Here is an 18,295-nt window from a genome sequence, read left to right on the forward strand (position 1 = left end):
TGCAGACATTTAATTAGGAAATGCATTGGCATGGCCAATGCAGGGCTGGGGGGTGGCATACTGCCTGGGGAATGACCAGCAGGCTGTCCCCTAGGAGACCTCAGGGAATTGCATTCATTACCTTTGTCAATTTATCATAATACAGTGTCCAGCCCTCAGAGAGGCAGATTCAAATCCCTGATTTTTCAGCACTACGAAAATAGATCCTTTTCTGAATAGCAAAAATCACGTCAAGCAACCTCATGGTTCTGATGTATAAAACCAAAATTGCAATCTAATTAATTTACAGTGAAAATTCTACTTTGCATAGGAACAGAATACATGCTTCCATAGGTCCAGCCCATTCTCTCCCTGAAAACAAGCTTACATGGAAAACCAAACCATAGGCAGGAGGAGGAAGGTCGCTTGGGGATAAGAACTCAGGTGAGTAAGTAATCAGCACATTTCAGGTGTCCATCTCTTTATAGGCCCTCAGGTGTAATATGTCCTCAGGGCTATCTGAGAGGTGGGCCTGGCTCCTGTGATCAGGGCTTGGGGTATTGTCTATATGACTGTCCCATCTCCATTTTAGGGGAGGTAGACCATTGAGGCTGGGGCAGGGCGCATAAGCAGGAAGGTGGCAGGAGACAGAACTGAAAACTAAGCATGGACTAGAGCATATGCCATCTATAAAATATGTCTACCAAAATATCTATGAATGTCTGTGACTGCCTCCTGGGCCTTATGTGGGAGAAGTTCTACAGGTTTTCTTGCCTCCAGGTTGGAAAGAAAGTACTTTCAAGCTGCGTGCTATCTGGAAGACTCTCTCCCATTACTTAGAAATGCCTATCAATCATCTCCCCAGCTACAGCGGCCTGAGCTAGAGGCTTATCATCCACCACTTTATTACTTCATGCCTCTTGCAGGGTATCACGACAGCACCACGGGCTGACGGGGGTGCACGAGGTGCAGAGCATGTGGCCTACAGGCTCAATTAAATGGCAAATTAACATTCACCAAAGCAGAAAAAAAGTGGGCTACCAAGTTTTTGTGAGTTTTCCAAAGGATTCTTGAACTAAAGAAACAGTTCATTTATTATTACTGGGCTCTAACCCTTCCATTTAAATGCCCTCATGTGCCTGTCAAGTTCACTGCTGGCTTGAAATATAGCCAGAAGACAAAATGATCGACTGATCTAACTTTCCAAGAACTACTGTAAAAAAATGTTTCTACTAAAGGGTCTTTTTTTTAAATCAGAGGCTCATACCACTGTCAAAAAAATTGTAATCCACAGAGGACTTTATTGTTGTTCACCTACTTGAAAAGTTAGTTTAAAAAAAATAATAATAGCCAACCAAAAGAGATGAAAAAAAAAAAACCTAATTACACCAAACAGAAAGGAAAAAAGAGAAAAAATTAGGAATGTTTGGAATAACAAACTACATCCATTTAAGCAAGACAAGAGGGAAGTGAAAAATGTTTCTGATGGTAATAATAAATATTTATTAAGTGATAACTATGGGCAAAGCATTGCTCTAAGCATTTTATATGTACTATCTCATTTAGCTATTACAAAATCCCTATAAAGTAGGTACTGTTATCCCCATTTCAGGTGAGGAAACCAAAACCAAAGAGATTATAGTATTCCTTTTGAGAAAGAAGACACTATTTTCACTGTTCCTTTAGGTCACTTTTTATATGAATAGTAGCACTCGAGGACAGGGCAAGATTACACATTCTGTGTTACGCTAGGTCACAAGGCCTCACAACTTGTCAAATCCTATACAAATCCCATCTGACCAAGGCAGCATGGATTGATCTTTAAGAAAACCAGGCACATTGTGGAAACCTGTTCTGTAATATACGGGTCAAGTCATTACCCTAAGATGTAATGCTGTATTGTCAAGAGTTCAAGAAAGCGAAACCGGTGGACTGAGTTCTGAGGAGAGCTGCTGTTTCACTTCCACTCTGAAGGCTAGTAAGATATTCTCTCATGTTGCTGGGCAGCGGCAACGAAGTGCAGCTCCCAGTTAGCCATGTACGTGATCATGAGGGTTTATCAGGATGTAACTCCATTGTAACTTGAGGAAGGAGACAGATCCCAAAACAAAACTATCTCTACAACTTATGTCAGAGTGCTCTGCCTATGTTTTCCTCTAGGAGTTTTATGGTGTCCAGTCATATATTTAGGACTACTAAAACTATGTTGAATAAGAAGTGGCAAGAGTGGGCAACCTGGGACTTCCCTGGTGGTGCAGTGGTTAAAAATCCACCTGCCAATGCAGGGGACACGGGTTCGAACCCTAGTCTGGGAAGATCCCACATGCCGTGGAGCAACTATGCCCGTGTGCCACAACTGCTGAGCCCATGTGTCCCAACTACTGAAGCCCATGTACCTAGAAACCGTGCTCCGCAGCAAGAGAAGCCACCGCAGTGAGAAGCCCGCGCACGGCAACAAAGAGTAGCTCCCGCTCGCCGCAACTAGAGAGAGTCCGTGTACAGCAACGAAGACCCAACGCAGCCAAAAATAAATAAGATAAATAAATTTATTTAACAACAACAACAAAAAGAGTTCAAGAAAGCTTGGGAGAATTCAGTTAGCCTGTTAAGTCAGTCTTGGTCCAAGCTTCTGACACCACATTACAAAAGGGCTCCTCTGTACAACATCCAACAATAAGAATCAATGGACCTTAAATTGAGATGAGTAAGAGTCTGAAAGAGGGTGATAGGACAGGCAGCTGGCTGAAGTTTTTCCTCCCACTACAGCTAAACATTTCATCTGCCTCAAGCAAGTGAAATGACCAGCCCACACCTAATTAAACTGCATAGTGATGGCGCTGTGCCACCTTTACAGCATGACAGACACATAGCCTCGCCGGTAGCCACAGAAATCAATAGTTGACATTTGCTCAATGAAATACAAATTGAGAGTAGCTAGCTTCACTTTTTATTCAGCAAACTCAAGTCTGCAATCAATCCCTGTGCCTGTGTAGACTATGGAAATTGGTTTTAAATGGATTTGTTTCTTCCTTAGCTAATTACAGTACACAAGTAAATTCATAATCAATTGCTACCTCTACTTTTATTGTATACGTTTCCATGAGCAAAATAAGTCTGTCAAAGATGGATATTATGATGTTTTTTTACAGAGAGAAGCTACTAAGTGCTCCACATACATTGTAATATATCAGCTAGTTGATGTTAATTTAAAAGACTGTCTTATTTGTCGAACAAATGTGAAACCTCCCCTGTGGTTACCAGTTAAGCGTATAAAAAGTTCTCAGTTTTATCAAGAGCCTACTTGGAAAAATAGAGCTTTGAAGAGTGTCTGGCACATTATAGACAGTGCTCAGACAATGTTAGCTGTTATTGATGTAGTGGGTGGTGTACAATGAGTAACACTGGAGTCAGGAAACGAGGTTCATATACTAGATCCATCACCCTTTTGTTTGGGTTTTCAAAAATTCATTTTTAATTGAAGTATAGTTAATTTACAATGTTGTGTTACTTTCAAGTGTACAGCTAAGTGATTCAGTTATCATATATATGTGTATACATACATACACATATGTATATATATTCTTTTTCAGATTCCTTTCCATTATAGGTTATTATAAGATATTGAGGATGGTTCCATGTGCTATCCAGTATAGGTCCTTGTGGTTTACCTATTTTATATATAGTAGTGTGTATATGCTAATCCCAAACTCCTAATTTATCTCCTCCACCCCCACTATCCCATTTGGTAACCATAAGTTTGTTTTCTATGTCTGTGAGTTTGTTTATGCTTTGTAAATAGGTTTGTGTGTATCTCTTTTTAGATTCTACCTATAAGTGATATCATATGATATATGCCTTTGTCTGACTTACTTCACTTAGTATGGTAATCTCTAGGTCCATCCATGTTGCTGCAAATAGCATTATTTCATTCTTTTTTATGGCTGAGTAATATTCCATTGTATAAATATACCACATCTTCTTCAACCATTCCTCTGTCAATGGACATTTAGGTGGCTTCCATGTCTTGGTTATTGTGAATAGTGCTGCTATGAACACTGGGGTGTGGGGTGCATGTATCTTTTCGAATTAGAGTTTTCTCTGAATATATGCCCAGGTGTGGGATTGCAGGATCATATGATAGAGTTACAGTATCATCACTCTTGACTCAACAGTTCTAATCCTGGGTATATGGCCAAAAGAAGCAAGTGTTACATCCACCAAAAAACGTGTAAATGTATTCACAAAAGCCAAAAACTTGAAATCACCCTAATGGCCATCAACGGTAGAGTGGGTAAATAAATTGTGGCAAATTCACAAATTGAATACTACACAGCAGTGAGAAAGAATGAAAAGCAATGGATGAAGCTCACAGACATAACTGTGAGCCAGGCTGTACTGTTCCATTTATATAAAGTTCAAGTACAGGAAAAGTCAGATGGTGAAAGAGGTTTGAATAGTGGTTTCTTTGGGAAGAGTTATTGCCTGGGAAAGGTGCACGAAAAGGAGCCATCAAGGGCGCTGGAAATGTTCTATTCCTTGATCTGGGTGGTGGTAACATGAGTGTATACATATAAAATTCCATCCAGCTGTAAACCTAAAATTCAGGTACTTTAATGTTATAGCGTAATTCCTTCACCGACTATATGACCTCAAACAAATCATCCTCTCTAAACCTCCATTTCCTCATCTATAGAATGGGGATGATAATATAACTACCTCCTAGGATAATTATGAGGTATAAATACAGTAATTCATGTAAAGCATTTAGCATGGAGCCTTGTATACAATGAGCATTTGATAAATGTTGCCCATTGTGGTCTCTCACTGAGAATGCAGTCATCAACAGGCAGGATGCAGGAGTTATAAATTGCTTGAGGAATCATACTTAAGGTAGAAGCTAACATCACAAATGTATGTGAACCTGGTTTTAAGAAAAACAAAGACATCTAATCCTATGTTTATAAACTTGAGGGAAAATTTTAGATTCTCAGCTTCTAAATATTGTTTCCCACAGAATTCATTTACATAACAAATTACTCTAATGAAGTTGAAATACTATTCAACGTAAACCAAAAGGTGGGTGTGCATTTCACTTTGAAGGTATCTCTCGTGTAATTTTAGGTACACTCGTTCATGTTTGCTCCACTCTCGCTGGGGCTTAGACCACCGATTCTGGAAGGCTGATGGTTGGGGCCACATACTAACTCTGTAGACACCACAGGACCTGGAAACCGATTTCTACAGCAGTGATTTTCTACGGAAGGCCAGCAGCCAAAGGAGTTTAAAGGACTTTCTAGCGTCTCGCCTGAGCGTAGGTAAAGAATGAATTACTGATCATGAAAATGGCTGAATTCCTGCTTGGGCAAGTTTAGGAATAACAGTAGGTTGATTTTATCATGACCATTGCTGCAAAATCTCTAAGGTTATAGGACTGAATATGAGAACTACAAATTTAAGGTGCTAGCTAGAATAGCAGAGGAGCCTTTAGAAATTAGAGTTTCTGCCTGCAGAAAACCTTGTAGTATTGGGAATTCTTTTTGGGTTTTTTTTTTAAAGATCACACTGCCACAACTTGTGGAATCTTAGTTCCCCGACCAGGAATCGAATCTAGCCCCAGCAGTGGAAGCGAGGAGGCCTAATCACAGGACCTCCAGGGAATTCCCGGGAATTCCTGTCATTCGACATTTTTCAAATATTTTATAATAAATAATATAATGTGTCCACCCATTTTTAGATACTTCTATGAACCAATAAAAGACTGATGTCATGAACCAGGGAAGCATGGAGAACAATGAAAACACCGTCAGCCTGTAAATGTACCGAGCAACGATGGTGGGTCAGTGGCTCCGTCAACAAGTCCAGCCTGTGGATGTGGTCCTCCAGCCTGGCCCTCCTTCTAAACCCACTAGAACTGTGATAATGGAAAGGTTGTACAGCCTCTCTGCCCAATACCGTAGCCACTAGCCACACATGGCTAATGTGACCAAGGAACTGAATTCTTCATTGTACTGAATTTTAATTCATTTAAATTTAAGCAGCCGCATGTGGCGAGGGATTATTGAATTGGGTGGACAGTTCTTGCCAGTCAGATCTTGATGAGCCCGGACCCTTCCTATTGGGGAGATACTAGTGTCCTGCCCTTGCAGATCCAATTCTTCCCACGGTCTGAGCCAATCTTGAAGCCAACAAGACATAATCCAGATCCTTCCATCCCATCACCCAACCTTGCTGCCCCTGGATCTGGTCAGCTGTTCACCTAAGCCTTCCAGTCACTGCATTGGGCGTTTGATCTCTCCTTTTGCCCCCGGTCTTCTGCCTCAGTGTCTGCCTAGCTTCTTGTTCACAGCTAAGGGAAGAGTCCTGTTGGGAGCTCTAACCCAGATGACTGAGGCCTTAAAACGCTCTCTAGGTCCTGCCATCCCTGCTCCCTGCAGCCCTGCCTCAGATGGAGCTGCGGCCGTGAATGGGCTGAGTGCCCAAAAGCACAACATCACCGGTCATCTGTATTTGGTTTTCACCCATTGCCAGAATCTGCCACTGCTCTACCCACTGAGCACCAGGCAACCCTCTCAGATGTTAGGCTAGAGAAACGGTTTGGGTTCCCCCAGCCCAGTGGTGCCCGTCCACAGCTTCTTCTTTCTCTCCATTGGGCCTATGGTCACAGCTGGGGTCCAGATTCTTCATCCAGCCTAAAGTTATTCAAAGTTAAATTATGTTCCCAGTAAAACTGTAAACACTTAACTGTATATGAACAGCTAGATGAATATTTTATTTACATTCATAAATGATCCTAGAAAATAAAATATACGTTCACTAATTATATTTGTGGCAATAAAAGGCTCTCATCTAGAACTCTTTGGTAAAATAGCGTGGATTATATAAAATCATCATGTACTCTGACATTGACTATTATCGTAATTTAGGGAAACGTCTGTCAAAACCAGGAGGCTCGTGGGTGCAGCTTGGCTTATAAATACTTGACAGAAACATAAATGTGTATATTCCCCAGACGTAACTGTCTATGTGAGTTGCAGCATTTCGGAATGAAGTGGCTATTTCTGAGGCAAGTGAAGGTGATTCATCCACTGAAGGATGATTTAATTCATCATTCTGTCCAAGAAGTGTGGAAGGTGGCCCTGCTGGCCTGCAGTTCTGAACTCTGTCACATACACTTGGCCACCAGCACTTGGGGACGCATAGGCTTGAAAATAACATCCTTTGAGTTCTTAGTGTTCTGGCTGGAAACCCATATTTCTCAGCTGGGAAACGTGAGGGCAACGGGTACTTGAAGAGAGTACAGTCCTGTAGCTGTTTTCATGATGCGATGAAATGCCTGGATGAACCTTTCAGGATCCTTAAATGTTTTTTGTTCTGAATGATCTGAAACAACTTGGAAATAAAGTGAAATAGTTTTAAATGTTTTAAATAACCAGAATGCTACATAGCGATATACTTAAAAATGCAAACAGCATTCAGTTGCCCAGAGACTGGTTTTCTAGCTGTTTATTTTTTTCTTCCTCTGGATTTTCTACCAATGACTTGTACCTCCACCTGCTGGTGCACTGAGGAAATGAAATGGGAATTAAAATCCAAGCAAGTAAATTAAACGATTTGTGAGAATCTCTGATACAGGTTTGGTGGGAGAAATGGTCAGAATTACAGTCTAAAATGAAGTTTCTGAAGATTATTGGGTTATGGGGGCGAGGGGGTGGTGCTGTGATGAATTGGGAGATTGGGATTGACATATGTACACTAATATGTGTAAAAGGGATAACTAATAAGAACCTGCTATATAAAAAAATAAATAAAATAAAATTCAAAAAATTTTTAAAAAGATTATCGGGTTAATCCACTCATCCTCTGTGTTAACTATTAAAAGTGAGATGCAAAAAGCAATTTAAAATACCTGTGATAAACATCTTATCTCCAGCTGTCAACATCTAATTCAATTATCTTGCCATCACCCACGTGGCATCCCTTCAACACTCCCACTAAAAGTTTTACAAGAAAATGCAGCAGAGAGTTGAAGTATAAACCAAATCATAAATTGGAACAGCTCATGAAGTCAAAGACAGATACATCCTCAGAAATGTAAATCGGTCCTAAATCTTCAGCAGGCTCATAAAATAAGTGTGTAAAACCCTACTGAAACTACGCTACAGCAGAACATTTTAAAAGCATGGACTCCAAAGCCAGACTTCCTGAGTTGGAAATCCAGCTCTACCCCTTACAGCTGGGTGGCCGTGATCAAATTACTCCAACAAGTCTATGCCTCAGTTTCCCCATGTGCGAAACGGTGTTAAATGACAGTACCTACTTAATAGCATTAGCATGAGGATTAAGTGAGTTAATACTTGTAAAGCACCTGGAACAGTTCCTGGCACATGGTAAAACTTGTATAAATGCTCAATAAATAAATAAAATGTAGCTGTTGCATACTGGCAGGAGGAAATGTGATTGTTATTACCGAGAAACGAGAAATGGTATTTTCTCATGGTGAACACATTGCCTTGATCACATTATTGTTTGCTAAAACTGCACCTTGAGCTATGATGGATTTAGAGAGCTTGCCTATTATTATAAAGAGGAAACTGAGGTAAGGGAAGAATAAGCTGGTAATTCCCTAAATAGTGAATAAACAGGAGGAGTTCCAGGAATTTGATTTTGTTTTGTTTTGTTTTGGGAAAAGGCTTATTTACCATTAAATGATCTGGAAAGATACATTTACTGTAAAATCTTCAAGTTTTAAGATGACACTAAAATTGTCCACAAAACAAAGTAGCACAATGGAACTTGTAAAAACAAGATAAATTTATCCTAATATAAAATGTGATATTTATGTGATATATTTATGTGATATATTTATCCTAATATAAAATGTGATATTATCATCTGAAATAGTCATACAGTTGTGATGTATATTCTGGTTAGACCACACCTTCATTCATCCATTCAGTAAAAAAATGTTAGTACACATCTGATGCCAGTGATTCAGCATGGAACAGGGAACAAATAATAAACAAACAAATATATAAAATAATATGAGGCAGTGATAAATGCTATGATGGAAAATAAAGCAGGGTGGAGAGTGGCAGTGACAGTGGGGAGAAGCACTGTGCAGTTAGGAAGACCTCTTTGAGGATGGATATCTGAGCAAAGAACTAAATGAAGGCAGAAAGCAAACAATACGGATATCTTGAGAAAGAACTTACCAGGCAGAGGGAACAGCAAGACCCTGAGGTCTGAAATAAAGACACGTTTGGTCAAGTCAAAAAAACAAGAAAGCCAATAAAATGACCTAAATTATCAGGGGAAGAGTGGTAAGAAATCAGATGGGAGAAGCAGCCAGGAGCCAGATAATACAGGACTTTATGGGCCATGCATGGCTTGTTTACAAACACGGCCCCAAAATTCTTTAATAATTTTCCAATGTAGACATGGGGTCTTTATCCCCTCCCTTGGAATCTGGTGGGCTTAAGATTGCTTGGACCAGTAGAATATGATGGAAATGACTATGTCTTTCTGAGGTTGGGTCATAAAAGAAGATGGGTCTTTGTCTTGTCTGTTGGAGCATTCATGTTTGCAACCGTAAGCTAGCATGTGACTTTCCTGAGGCCGCCATGCTGTGAGAGAATCAAGCCACCTGTACAGGACACATGTAGCCCCCCTTCCCACCCCCAAGTCTGCAATCCTAGAATTTCAGTCACCCTAGTTACCATGCCAGACACATGACTGAATAAGCCTTCAGATGACTCCAGCTCCCAGCCATCACATCTTCTCAGCTAAAGCCTCAGAAACTGAAACAGACACAAGCTATGTCCCGTCCAAAATGGCCAGAGAATCCATGAGCATAATATGATTGTTGTAAACCGCTGTATCTGGGGCTAGTTTGTTACCCAGCATTCATAACTGGGACACCATGATAGGGATTTTAGATAAGTGAGAAATCTTTGGAGAGTTGATTAACATAATCTGATTTATGAAGTAAAAGGATCACTCTGGTTCCTGCAGAGAGAACAGACTGCAAGAGGGCAAGCATGCAAGCAGAGAGGCCAGTTTGGAACCTACTGCAGTTGTCCAAGCAAGAGATGATAGTGCCCTGGCTAGGGCAGCAGCAATGAAGATAGTGAGAAGAGCTTTGATTGACAATATAGTTTCAAAGTAATTCCAATAGGATTTGCTGATGGATTGGAAGTTGCGTGTGGGAAGACACAAATCAAGAATGACACAAAGGATTTTGGACAGAGCAAGCAACTAAGTGAATAGAGGTGTCATTTCCAGAGCTACAAACATTAGAGGAAGAGTGGGTTTGGGGAACAGAAATCAAGAGTTCAGTGTTGAACATGTGATATGTTCATTAAACACCCAAATGGAGATGTGGAAGAAGCAAGTAGGTATACAAATTTGGAGGTCAGGAGAGAGGCTGTTTCCGTAGTACTATGTTCAACTCTAAGTGCCTCATTTTAGGAAAGATATATACAAACTAGAGAATATTCAGAAGAAGGGGACCAGGATGCAGATACTTTTAAAAGCCATACCATTTAAAATAAAAAATGTTGAAGGAACTAAACATAGGGTGGGCAAAAGTATCTATGATGGTGAAGAGGCACTTGAATCAGTAGGACATACCATCAGGACTCATCTCTGAGAGACTAAACATCTAATGCCCACTTTTGTAGAGACTAACATAAAACACCTCAAAATTGACTATGCCTTTCCCCACAGGAGCTACCGTTCCAGAACCAGACACCATTACAGAGATTTTGACCTCAACACTACAGGAGATGGACTGAATAGCATAAGGCTGTATTGGTACAGGATTCACTGAACAGAGCAAAGCCAAAAAAACCCACACGCTCCTCAAAAATAAATAAATAATATTTAAAAAGAAATATCAAAAAAAGAAAAAAATCTATCCCCATATGTTCCCAGCAAATGGCATACTGGCCTATATGAAATTTACCTATTCATATGCTGTTCCCTTCTGGAATACCCACAGGGGGGAAGTTATCCTTAGTGCTCATGACACTAAGTTATTTTAGTATTAATAACCACAATATTCTGATTTTTCAGTATTTTAATCTTTTGCATTAATAGATGCAGTTTAGTAGGGTGAGTAAGAGCAGGAAATCTGGGGCTTCCCTGGTGGCGCAGTGGTTGAGAGTCCGCCTGCCGATGCAGGGGACACGGGTTCGTGCCCCGGTCCGGGAAGATCCCACATGCTGCGGAGCGGCTGGGCCCGTGAGCCATGGCCACTGAGCCTGCGCGTCCGGAGCCTGTGCTCCGCAACGGGAGAGGCCACAACAGTGATGAGGCCCGCGTACCGCAAAAAAAAAAAAAAAAAAAGAGCAGGAAATCTAAAGCCAGAATTCCTGGGCTAAGATCTTAACTCCAACACTTGGGCAAACTACTTAAACTCTCTGTGCCTCAGTTTCTTACCTCATTAGATTTATCATGGGGAATAAATAAGTCAATAAATGTATTTAAAATACACAGAAACAGCTATATAGTCAGTGATTAAAAATATTAGCTCTATTCAGCAGCATTCAGAGTACTCCCATCTCTGAATGTACAGTTAAGACCCCTTGTTTAGTTTTTTTAATTATGAATTTGGGCATATAATATTATGACTTTGAAAGCAAGAACTTCAAAGTCACAGGTGTGAACTTACCCTCTTGCTTTGCAATCATTCCAAAAAGTGCTTTCTTGATATCAGAACTGTTGTCATTCTCTACTGATATCAGAACTGTTGTCATTCGATTCACTGTCTCCTTTTCCACTACCTCTCACACTAAACTCACCTGGATTTGAATGTGTCCTGGAAGTGAAAAGGAAAGAACTACTCTGTTATCCATAAAAATGTACAAAATTTCAAACCCATGGCTTAGAGATAATGATAAATACTCTGCAATTACCTTAAACTTGCAGCAGATTTATCTTCTCCCCACAGGAATGTGGAATGAAAAGGACCTGAGACGGAACCCTGTTTAAAAAGAGGTGTGAGAGCAGCAGTTAATAATATTTCACCCTTAGATATCAGAACTGACAGAGCAGGCACAGCATCCCTCATCTGCAGTGCTGCAGGAAGACACCATTTAAACCCTGATGGAAAGGGATTCGAGCTGGATCCATAAGGAAGTTACCAGGGGCCGAAACAGCAGGAATAGACCTGGGCCTCCAGGAACCCATGAGCATCAGGCCTCCTCCTGCCCTCATCGGTGAAGAATTTTTCCTCTCAAATAAAAAATAAGTCCCGAAAAATTAGCCACTTGAAGTCCCAAACCTGATCAGACACTGAATTTTCATAAAGCTCCCAGCGTGAAAATTTACTGAATGCTAACGAGGACACTAAGAGAGCTGGGGGTGCGCTACCTGGGCCCAGGGGATCTCGTTCCTCTTCCGAGGCGAGGGGCATAAGGACACCGCACTGTTCCCGGACTGGGAAGTCTCGGCAGACTCGTTCTCCTACGCCTCTGAGGAAATGGAAAACCGCGGTGTCTCCACGAAGAACCTTGGGTTGAACCTCCCAGGATCAGCCCCTGATGTCCTGCAACATGGGCAAGCCTGGCCACTGCTCGCATGGCACCTGCTCTGTCTGTGCTCACAAAGCCTCTTCCTCCGCGTCGTGGCCTTGCCTGAGCAGGAACAAGTCACGGTGACGATGGCCACCGGCGGAAGGCCGCAGCCGCTGGTCAAAGTCCCGACCACAACCACGGAGAGGTCAGGGTGCCGTCCTGCTCCATGCGCCGTGCGCCGTCCCGCGGATACCTCCCATTCCTCGTTTGTCGGCGGAGGCGGCCGTGGCACCAGCACCAACTCTCCGCCAGGTGGCGCCGAGTGCGCGGGCACGAGGAGCAAGGTGGCCGTGCACTACCGGGCCGGCCGGCCTCCGGCCGGCACCACGACGGCCGCCGTCAGCGGGTCGGCGGGCTGCGGGGACAGGTGGCACTGCAGGGACAGCTCACCCGTGGCCGGGTGTAGCGCTAGCGCCCCGGGGCCGCAGTCGCTGCGGAGAATGTAAGTCAGGTCCGCGTTGAGGTCTTTGTCCGTGTCCCTAGCCTGCAGTCGGGTCAGCAGGTAGCCCAGGGGCGCGTCCCGGGGCCTAGGGGCCTGGGCTGAGTCACTGACGAGCGGCGGGGTCACCAGCCGAGGCGCGTGGTCGTTCTGGTCCTCCACATGCAGCCGCATCACGGCCCGGCCCCGGAGCGGCCGAGAGCCGCCATCGAGCGCCTCCAGCCCCAGCCGCAGCTCAGCCAGTTCCTCGCGGTCAAAGCACTGTCGTGCGTGCAGCTCCCCAGTGACGGGGTCCAATGAGACGTAGGTGGACACGAAGCCTCCAGCAGCCGGTAGGTGACCTGGCCGTTGCGGCCCAGGTCCGGGTCCCTGGCGGCCACCGAGGCCAAGTAGGCCCCGGGCAGGTTGTTCTCACTCACCGACACCTCGTAGACCGGCCGCGTGAAGAGCGGCTCGTTGTCGTTCTCGTCGCTCACCCGCACCAGGTAGGGCCGCACGGTGCGCAGCGGGGGCGCGCCGCGGTCCTCGGCCACCAGCGTCAGGTTGTACTCGGCGATGCGTTCGCGGTCCAGCGACCCCGCGGTCACCACCAGGTAGCTGCCCGCGTAGGCCGGCTGCAGTCGGAAGTGCTCGTGCCCATAGAGGGCGCAGCGCACCTGCCCGTTGGCTCCCGAGTCCCTGTCCGAGGTGCTGACCAGCGCCACCAGGCTCTCGCGTGCCGCCCCCTCTGGCACCAGAGAGATGGCTCCGGCCTCTGGCGTCCCGGGCCCGGTCGACGAGGTCGCGTCCGCACCCCCGAGAGCAGCGGCGGCGGCGGCGAAGGGCGAGGCGACAGGCGCGCTCGGGGCGGCCAGCGGGGTGATGGCGATGTCCGGCGCGTTGTCATTGACGTCGCGGATGCGCATGATGACCTTGCAGGTGGCGGCGCGGGGCCCGGGGCCGCAGGTGGCGGCGCGGGGCCCGGGGCGCCCGCACGTCCAGTTCGTAAGTGTCCTGGCGCTCGTAGTCCACGGGCCCGGCCAGGGTGAGGCGGCCCAAGCGCCGGTCGAGGCGGAAGAGGCGGCGCGCCTCGGGATGGGTACGGGAGCCGAAGGCGAACACCACGTCGCCGTTGGGGCCCTTGTCGGGGTCCGCCGCGTCCAGGTCGAGCAGTAGCGAGCCCACGGGCGCGTCCTCCGCTAGCTCCACCGCGGCGACGGCGCCCTGCGGGAAGGCCGGGCTGTGGTCGTTCACGTCCAGCACGCGCACACTGAGGGCGGCCGTGGCGGAGCGCGGTGGGCGGCCTCCGGCCTGGGCCACCAGCTCCAGGTTGTAGGCGTCCTGGCTCTCGTGGCCCAGCTCCTGCAGCAGCACCAGGTCGGCGCACTGGGCACCGTCCGCGCGCGTCTGCAGCTCCACGCGGAATGGGCTGTGCGGCCAGGCACACGCTCTGCAGCCCATTGGCCTCCACGTCCTCGTCTATGGGCACCTCCAGGGGGATGCGCATGCCCACGGCTGCGCCCTCAGACACCTCCTCCGGGATCTGGGCCCGGGAAAAGCGTGGCTCGTGGTGGTTGACGTCCCTCACCTCCACCTCCACGTGCACCAGCCAGAACTGCTCCTGCCAAAAGCATACCACTTTGAAGGCCTGGCCGCACAGCCGCTCGAGGTCCAGGCCCGCATCTCTGAGGACGGTCGCCCTCTTGCACCTGGACCAGCGAGCTGTTGATCTTAATAAGGTGGAACTGGCCTGGCACCTCGCGCTGGGAATTAAACAGGATGTGGTCAGACAGAACACCGATGAAGGTGCCGAGGGCTTCTTCCTAAAAGGTGAGGAAATTGACAGTTTCGGTGCAAGACCCTGACACCAGAAGCAGCAGCAGCAGAAGCAACAGGGACCCCAGTCCAGCCCTGTGTAAAGTGTCAGCGGGGAACCTGAGCCTCCAGTGAGACATTCCTGTTAGTCAAAGGGAAAGAAAAACACCAACAATCCGAGTCTCTGCGCTCAGACTTCCAGCCTTCTCAAGGCCTCCTAAGTGCACAGTCAGGAGACACTTGCTGTCTTAAAAACTTTTCATCACTAAACCCTCTCTGCTATGTAATCGCTTTTCTCTACCTGGGGCCCAAGCAAGCTTTTTCTGAACCCTATCGGGGAGGTTACGTAGGGAAGAATATGCAAATAAGCATCCATCTGGACCAATCCACAGTCTCCCGGCCTCTGGGTCATGTTCTTCCCTTGAAAGAGCTCACAGAAGGGCCTGGAGAGCTGAACAGTGGCCAGGGCAGTGCAGGGGATCATTAAGATCCTACAGGGCTTCCCTGGTGGCGCAGTGGTTGAGAGTCCACCTGCCGATGCAGGGGACGCGGGTTCGTGCCCCGGTCCGGGAGGATCCCACATGCCGCGGAGCGGCTGGGCCCGTGAGCCATGGCCGCTGAGCCTGTGCGTCCGGAGCCTGTGCTCCGCGATGGGAGAGGCCACAGCAGTGAGAGGCCCGCGTACCGCAAAAACAAAACAAACAAACAAAAAAAGATCCCTACAGAAGTTTATACTATAAAAACGCACCCTGCTTGCTTTGCTAGTGTGCCCGAATCTCACTTTGAGAGTATGCGCAGGGGACCCGCAGCATCTTTATTCCTTCCTGAGCACACAGAGTCCTCGGACAGAGGCACAATTGCTATTCTCCTTTACCATTTTGAAACAAATGCATATATGTATCCTTTGCCACCCACGGTTATCCATCTATATTGGGTTATCATTTCCTGTATTGAAAGATTCTGGGGGAGCAGCTTCTCCAGAGTCAGGCAGTCTCTAATCAGAGAAGAACTGTTTTCCAAAGTAATCATTTCTGAATAGCTTTTCCCAAGCAAAGAAACCATTAATGATGAAATTTCAGCCCCTTCATCTCCTTTTATGTCAGTAATTACTTATCCATGAAGACTCGGTGTCAGTCAGGGAGGTTAGTCAGCCACAATTCACTGCAAGGGATAGTTAAGGGTAAGAAAAAGATTTAGGGAAATACATTGCAGTCAGTCTCGTTAGAAAATTGTTATACACCAATTATTCTTTAAAAGCCCTTGGCTGAAGAAAACCGCAGGTGGCCTGATAGGCTGAAGGCTAAAGAAACATTAAACCATCTGTCTAAAGCACAATAGTCCTATATTAAGTTCTCTTTATGTGTGAAGTGTTCTAAATGCTAAACAGTCCCACATGTTAATGATGACATTGTTCCTCGTGCCATGGAGCCGTCAGCAAGGCAGAGTGTTCTTTAACCAGTCATCTTGAATAAAATCAGTGAGCAGGCTAAGCTATTAATACGCCCAGGCTATTCTTAGCTCCTACATGACCTGTAATGTTATTGATTCCTGCAGAGACATGTCAGTAAATGACTATTTTTTTTCCTTTCACTCTTAAGAGGGAGGTGCACTTATTTTAGCACTAGGATCTGTGAACCCAGTTCTGAAACTGAGCCACCTTTGATGAGATAATTAATTTCCAGGGGTTTTAATTTAGTGGAGCATTTGGCAATGACTCTAATTATAAGTACCAGTAACCGATAGAGAAGTACAGTGGGGAGCATGGCTTGATTTTCATCAGGTACTCTGAGATCCTAAAAAGAGAAAAAGCTTCATTTTGTTTACTTTAGATTTTTCTAATTTAATTTTTTTATTGTAGTATAGGTGATTTACAATGTTGTGTTAATTTCTGCTGTACAGCAAAGTGACTTAGTTATACACACAGAGACATTATTTTTTTATATTCTTTCCCATTATGATTTATCACAGGATATTGAATATAGAAGGACTGGGAGTTTGTGATTAGCAGAGGTAAACTATTATACATATGATGGATAGGCAACAAGGTCTACTGTACTTTAGATTTTTAAAATTTTGCCTGATGAGGCATTCATCTGAGGAAGGAAACAACTCTACTTCAGTTTAGTGAGACTAGATTTCTTTCTTTTTTTTTAATTTTATTTTATTTTATTTATTTATTTAGTTAGTTAGTTTTGGCTGTGTTGGGTCTTCGTTTCTGTGCGAGGGCTTTCTCTAGTTGCAGCAAGCAGGGGCCACTCTTCATCGCGGTGCGCGGGCCTCTCACTGTCGTGGCCTCTCTTGTTGCAGAGCACAGGCTCCAGACACGCAGGCTCAGCAGTTGTGGCTCACGGGCCTAGTTGCTCCGCAGCATGTGGGATCCTCCTAGACCAGGGCTCGAACCCATGTCCCCTGCATCGGCAGGCAGATTCTCAACCACTGCGCCACCAGGGAAGCCCGAGACTAGATTTCTTGTTGGCCAGTATCCTCAATGGTATTAAGACAGTTTGCTTTCTTTCTTAGAACTGAGTACTCCAAGGAAGCATCTGGTTATTCAGTCTTTGGGTCTCAGGGAAAACAAAAGGATCTGATCCCTTTACCCAATTTCTTCATTCCTGGGTGCCCCTTATCGGAAAACTGAAAACTGATTCGGCCCATGCATTTTAAAAGGCACATGCTTCCATGCACTTTAGCCAGGAGAGGGACCCATTTCATCACAGTCCAAGTCTTGGCCCTTCTCTCTCTCTCTCTCTCTCTCTCTCTCTCTCTCTCTCTCTCTCTCAGCACACAGTCCCTGCCAAGCCTGGCTCTTGCCAGTTTTCAGCGTCATTCTTGCCATTCACGATCAGAATAACTGCTCAGTATCCTGAAAATGAAGACTAGTCTATGACTCTATCTACTGAACATCAAAAGACCCAGATAAAACATTTTAAAAGTCAGGCAGTCATACACATTACTTCCACAATGCTAAACAACTGGCCACTTAATGTTTGAAAACATCCACCTATGATGCTTAAATGCTTGATTGCATTTTCCCCACTTCGCCTCCAGCCGTTTGGCAGCAAGGAGACCATCTATGATAAGGAATGTGCTATATTGTCAGAGATTCATTATTAGCGTTAGCTTTGTTTCCTAGTAAACAACCACGTTATTAAAACACTGCTTTATGAATGAAAGACAGCTGGAGTTTCAAGAAAGAGACATTTTCTGAAGCAAAAATCAGTTCTGTGCCAGTAGATTGACAAGCTGAATAATATAGAAACTGTATGATCTGTCCCCTTAGGATGTGTCATCGGGAAGCCGTGTTTACAGCCTTGAGCCCATGGTACTCTCATGTTCCATTCTGTTGGCTCTATTAGATAAAAATCTGTCTCAATATTAAAAGCACTGTGGCAGAAATTTGCTTTATGTTGCTTGTTTTCCCATTTGCCAGCATATTGCCAAACTATACTGCCACCACTACAGGAAGACCAAAATGTGGATAAAGCAGCAATTTGGTCCTCTTGCTCAG

The 18,295-nt window shown here is 45.1% G+C and overlaps 1 protein-coding gene across 1 annotated transcript in view; it reads right to left on the bottom strand.

Moving 5' to 3' along the window:
- Positions 1-12,849: 12,849 nt before the first annotated feature.
- Positions 12,850-18,295, bottom strand: part of LOC309835902 (protocadherin-8-like) — a gene marked incomplete at both ends in the record, with an annotated part of 126,288 nt that continues 120,842 nt past the window's right edge. The window contains 4 exon segments of the mRNA XM_082675625.1: positions 12,850-13,313; positions 13,316-13,934; positions 13,936-14,410; positions 14,412-14,795. Coding sequence (XP_082531751.1) covers positions 12,850-13,313; positions 13,316-13,934; positions 13,936-14,410; positions 14,412-14,795 — 1,942 coding nt within the window.

The sequence above is a fragment of the Grampus griseus genome, assembly GCF_964374135.1.
Source record: "Grampus griseus genome assembly, chromosome: 18".
Lineage (NCBI taxonomy): Eukaryota > Metazoa > Chordata > Mammalia > Artiodactyla > Delphinidae > Grampus > Grampus griseus.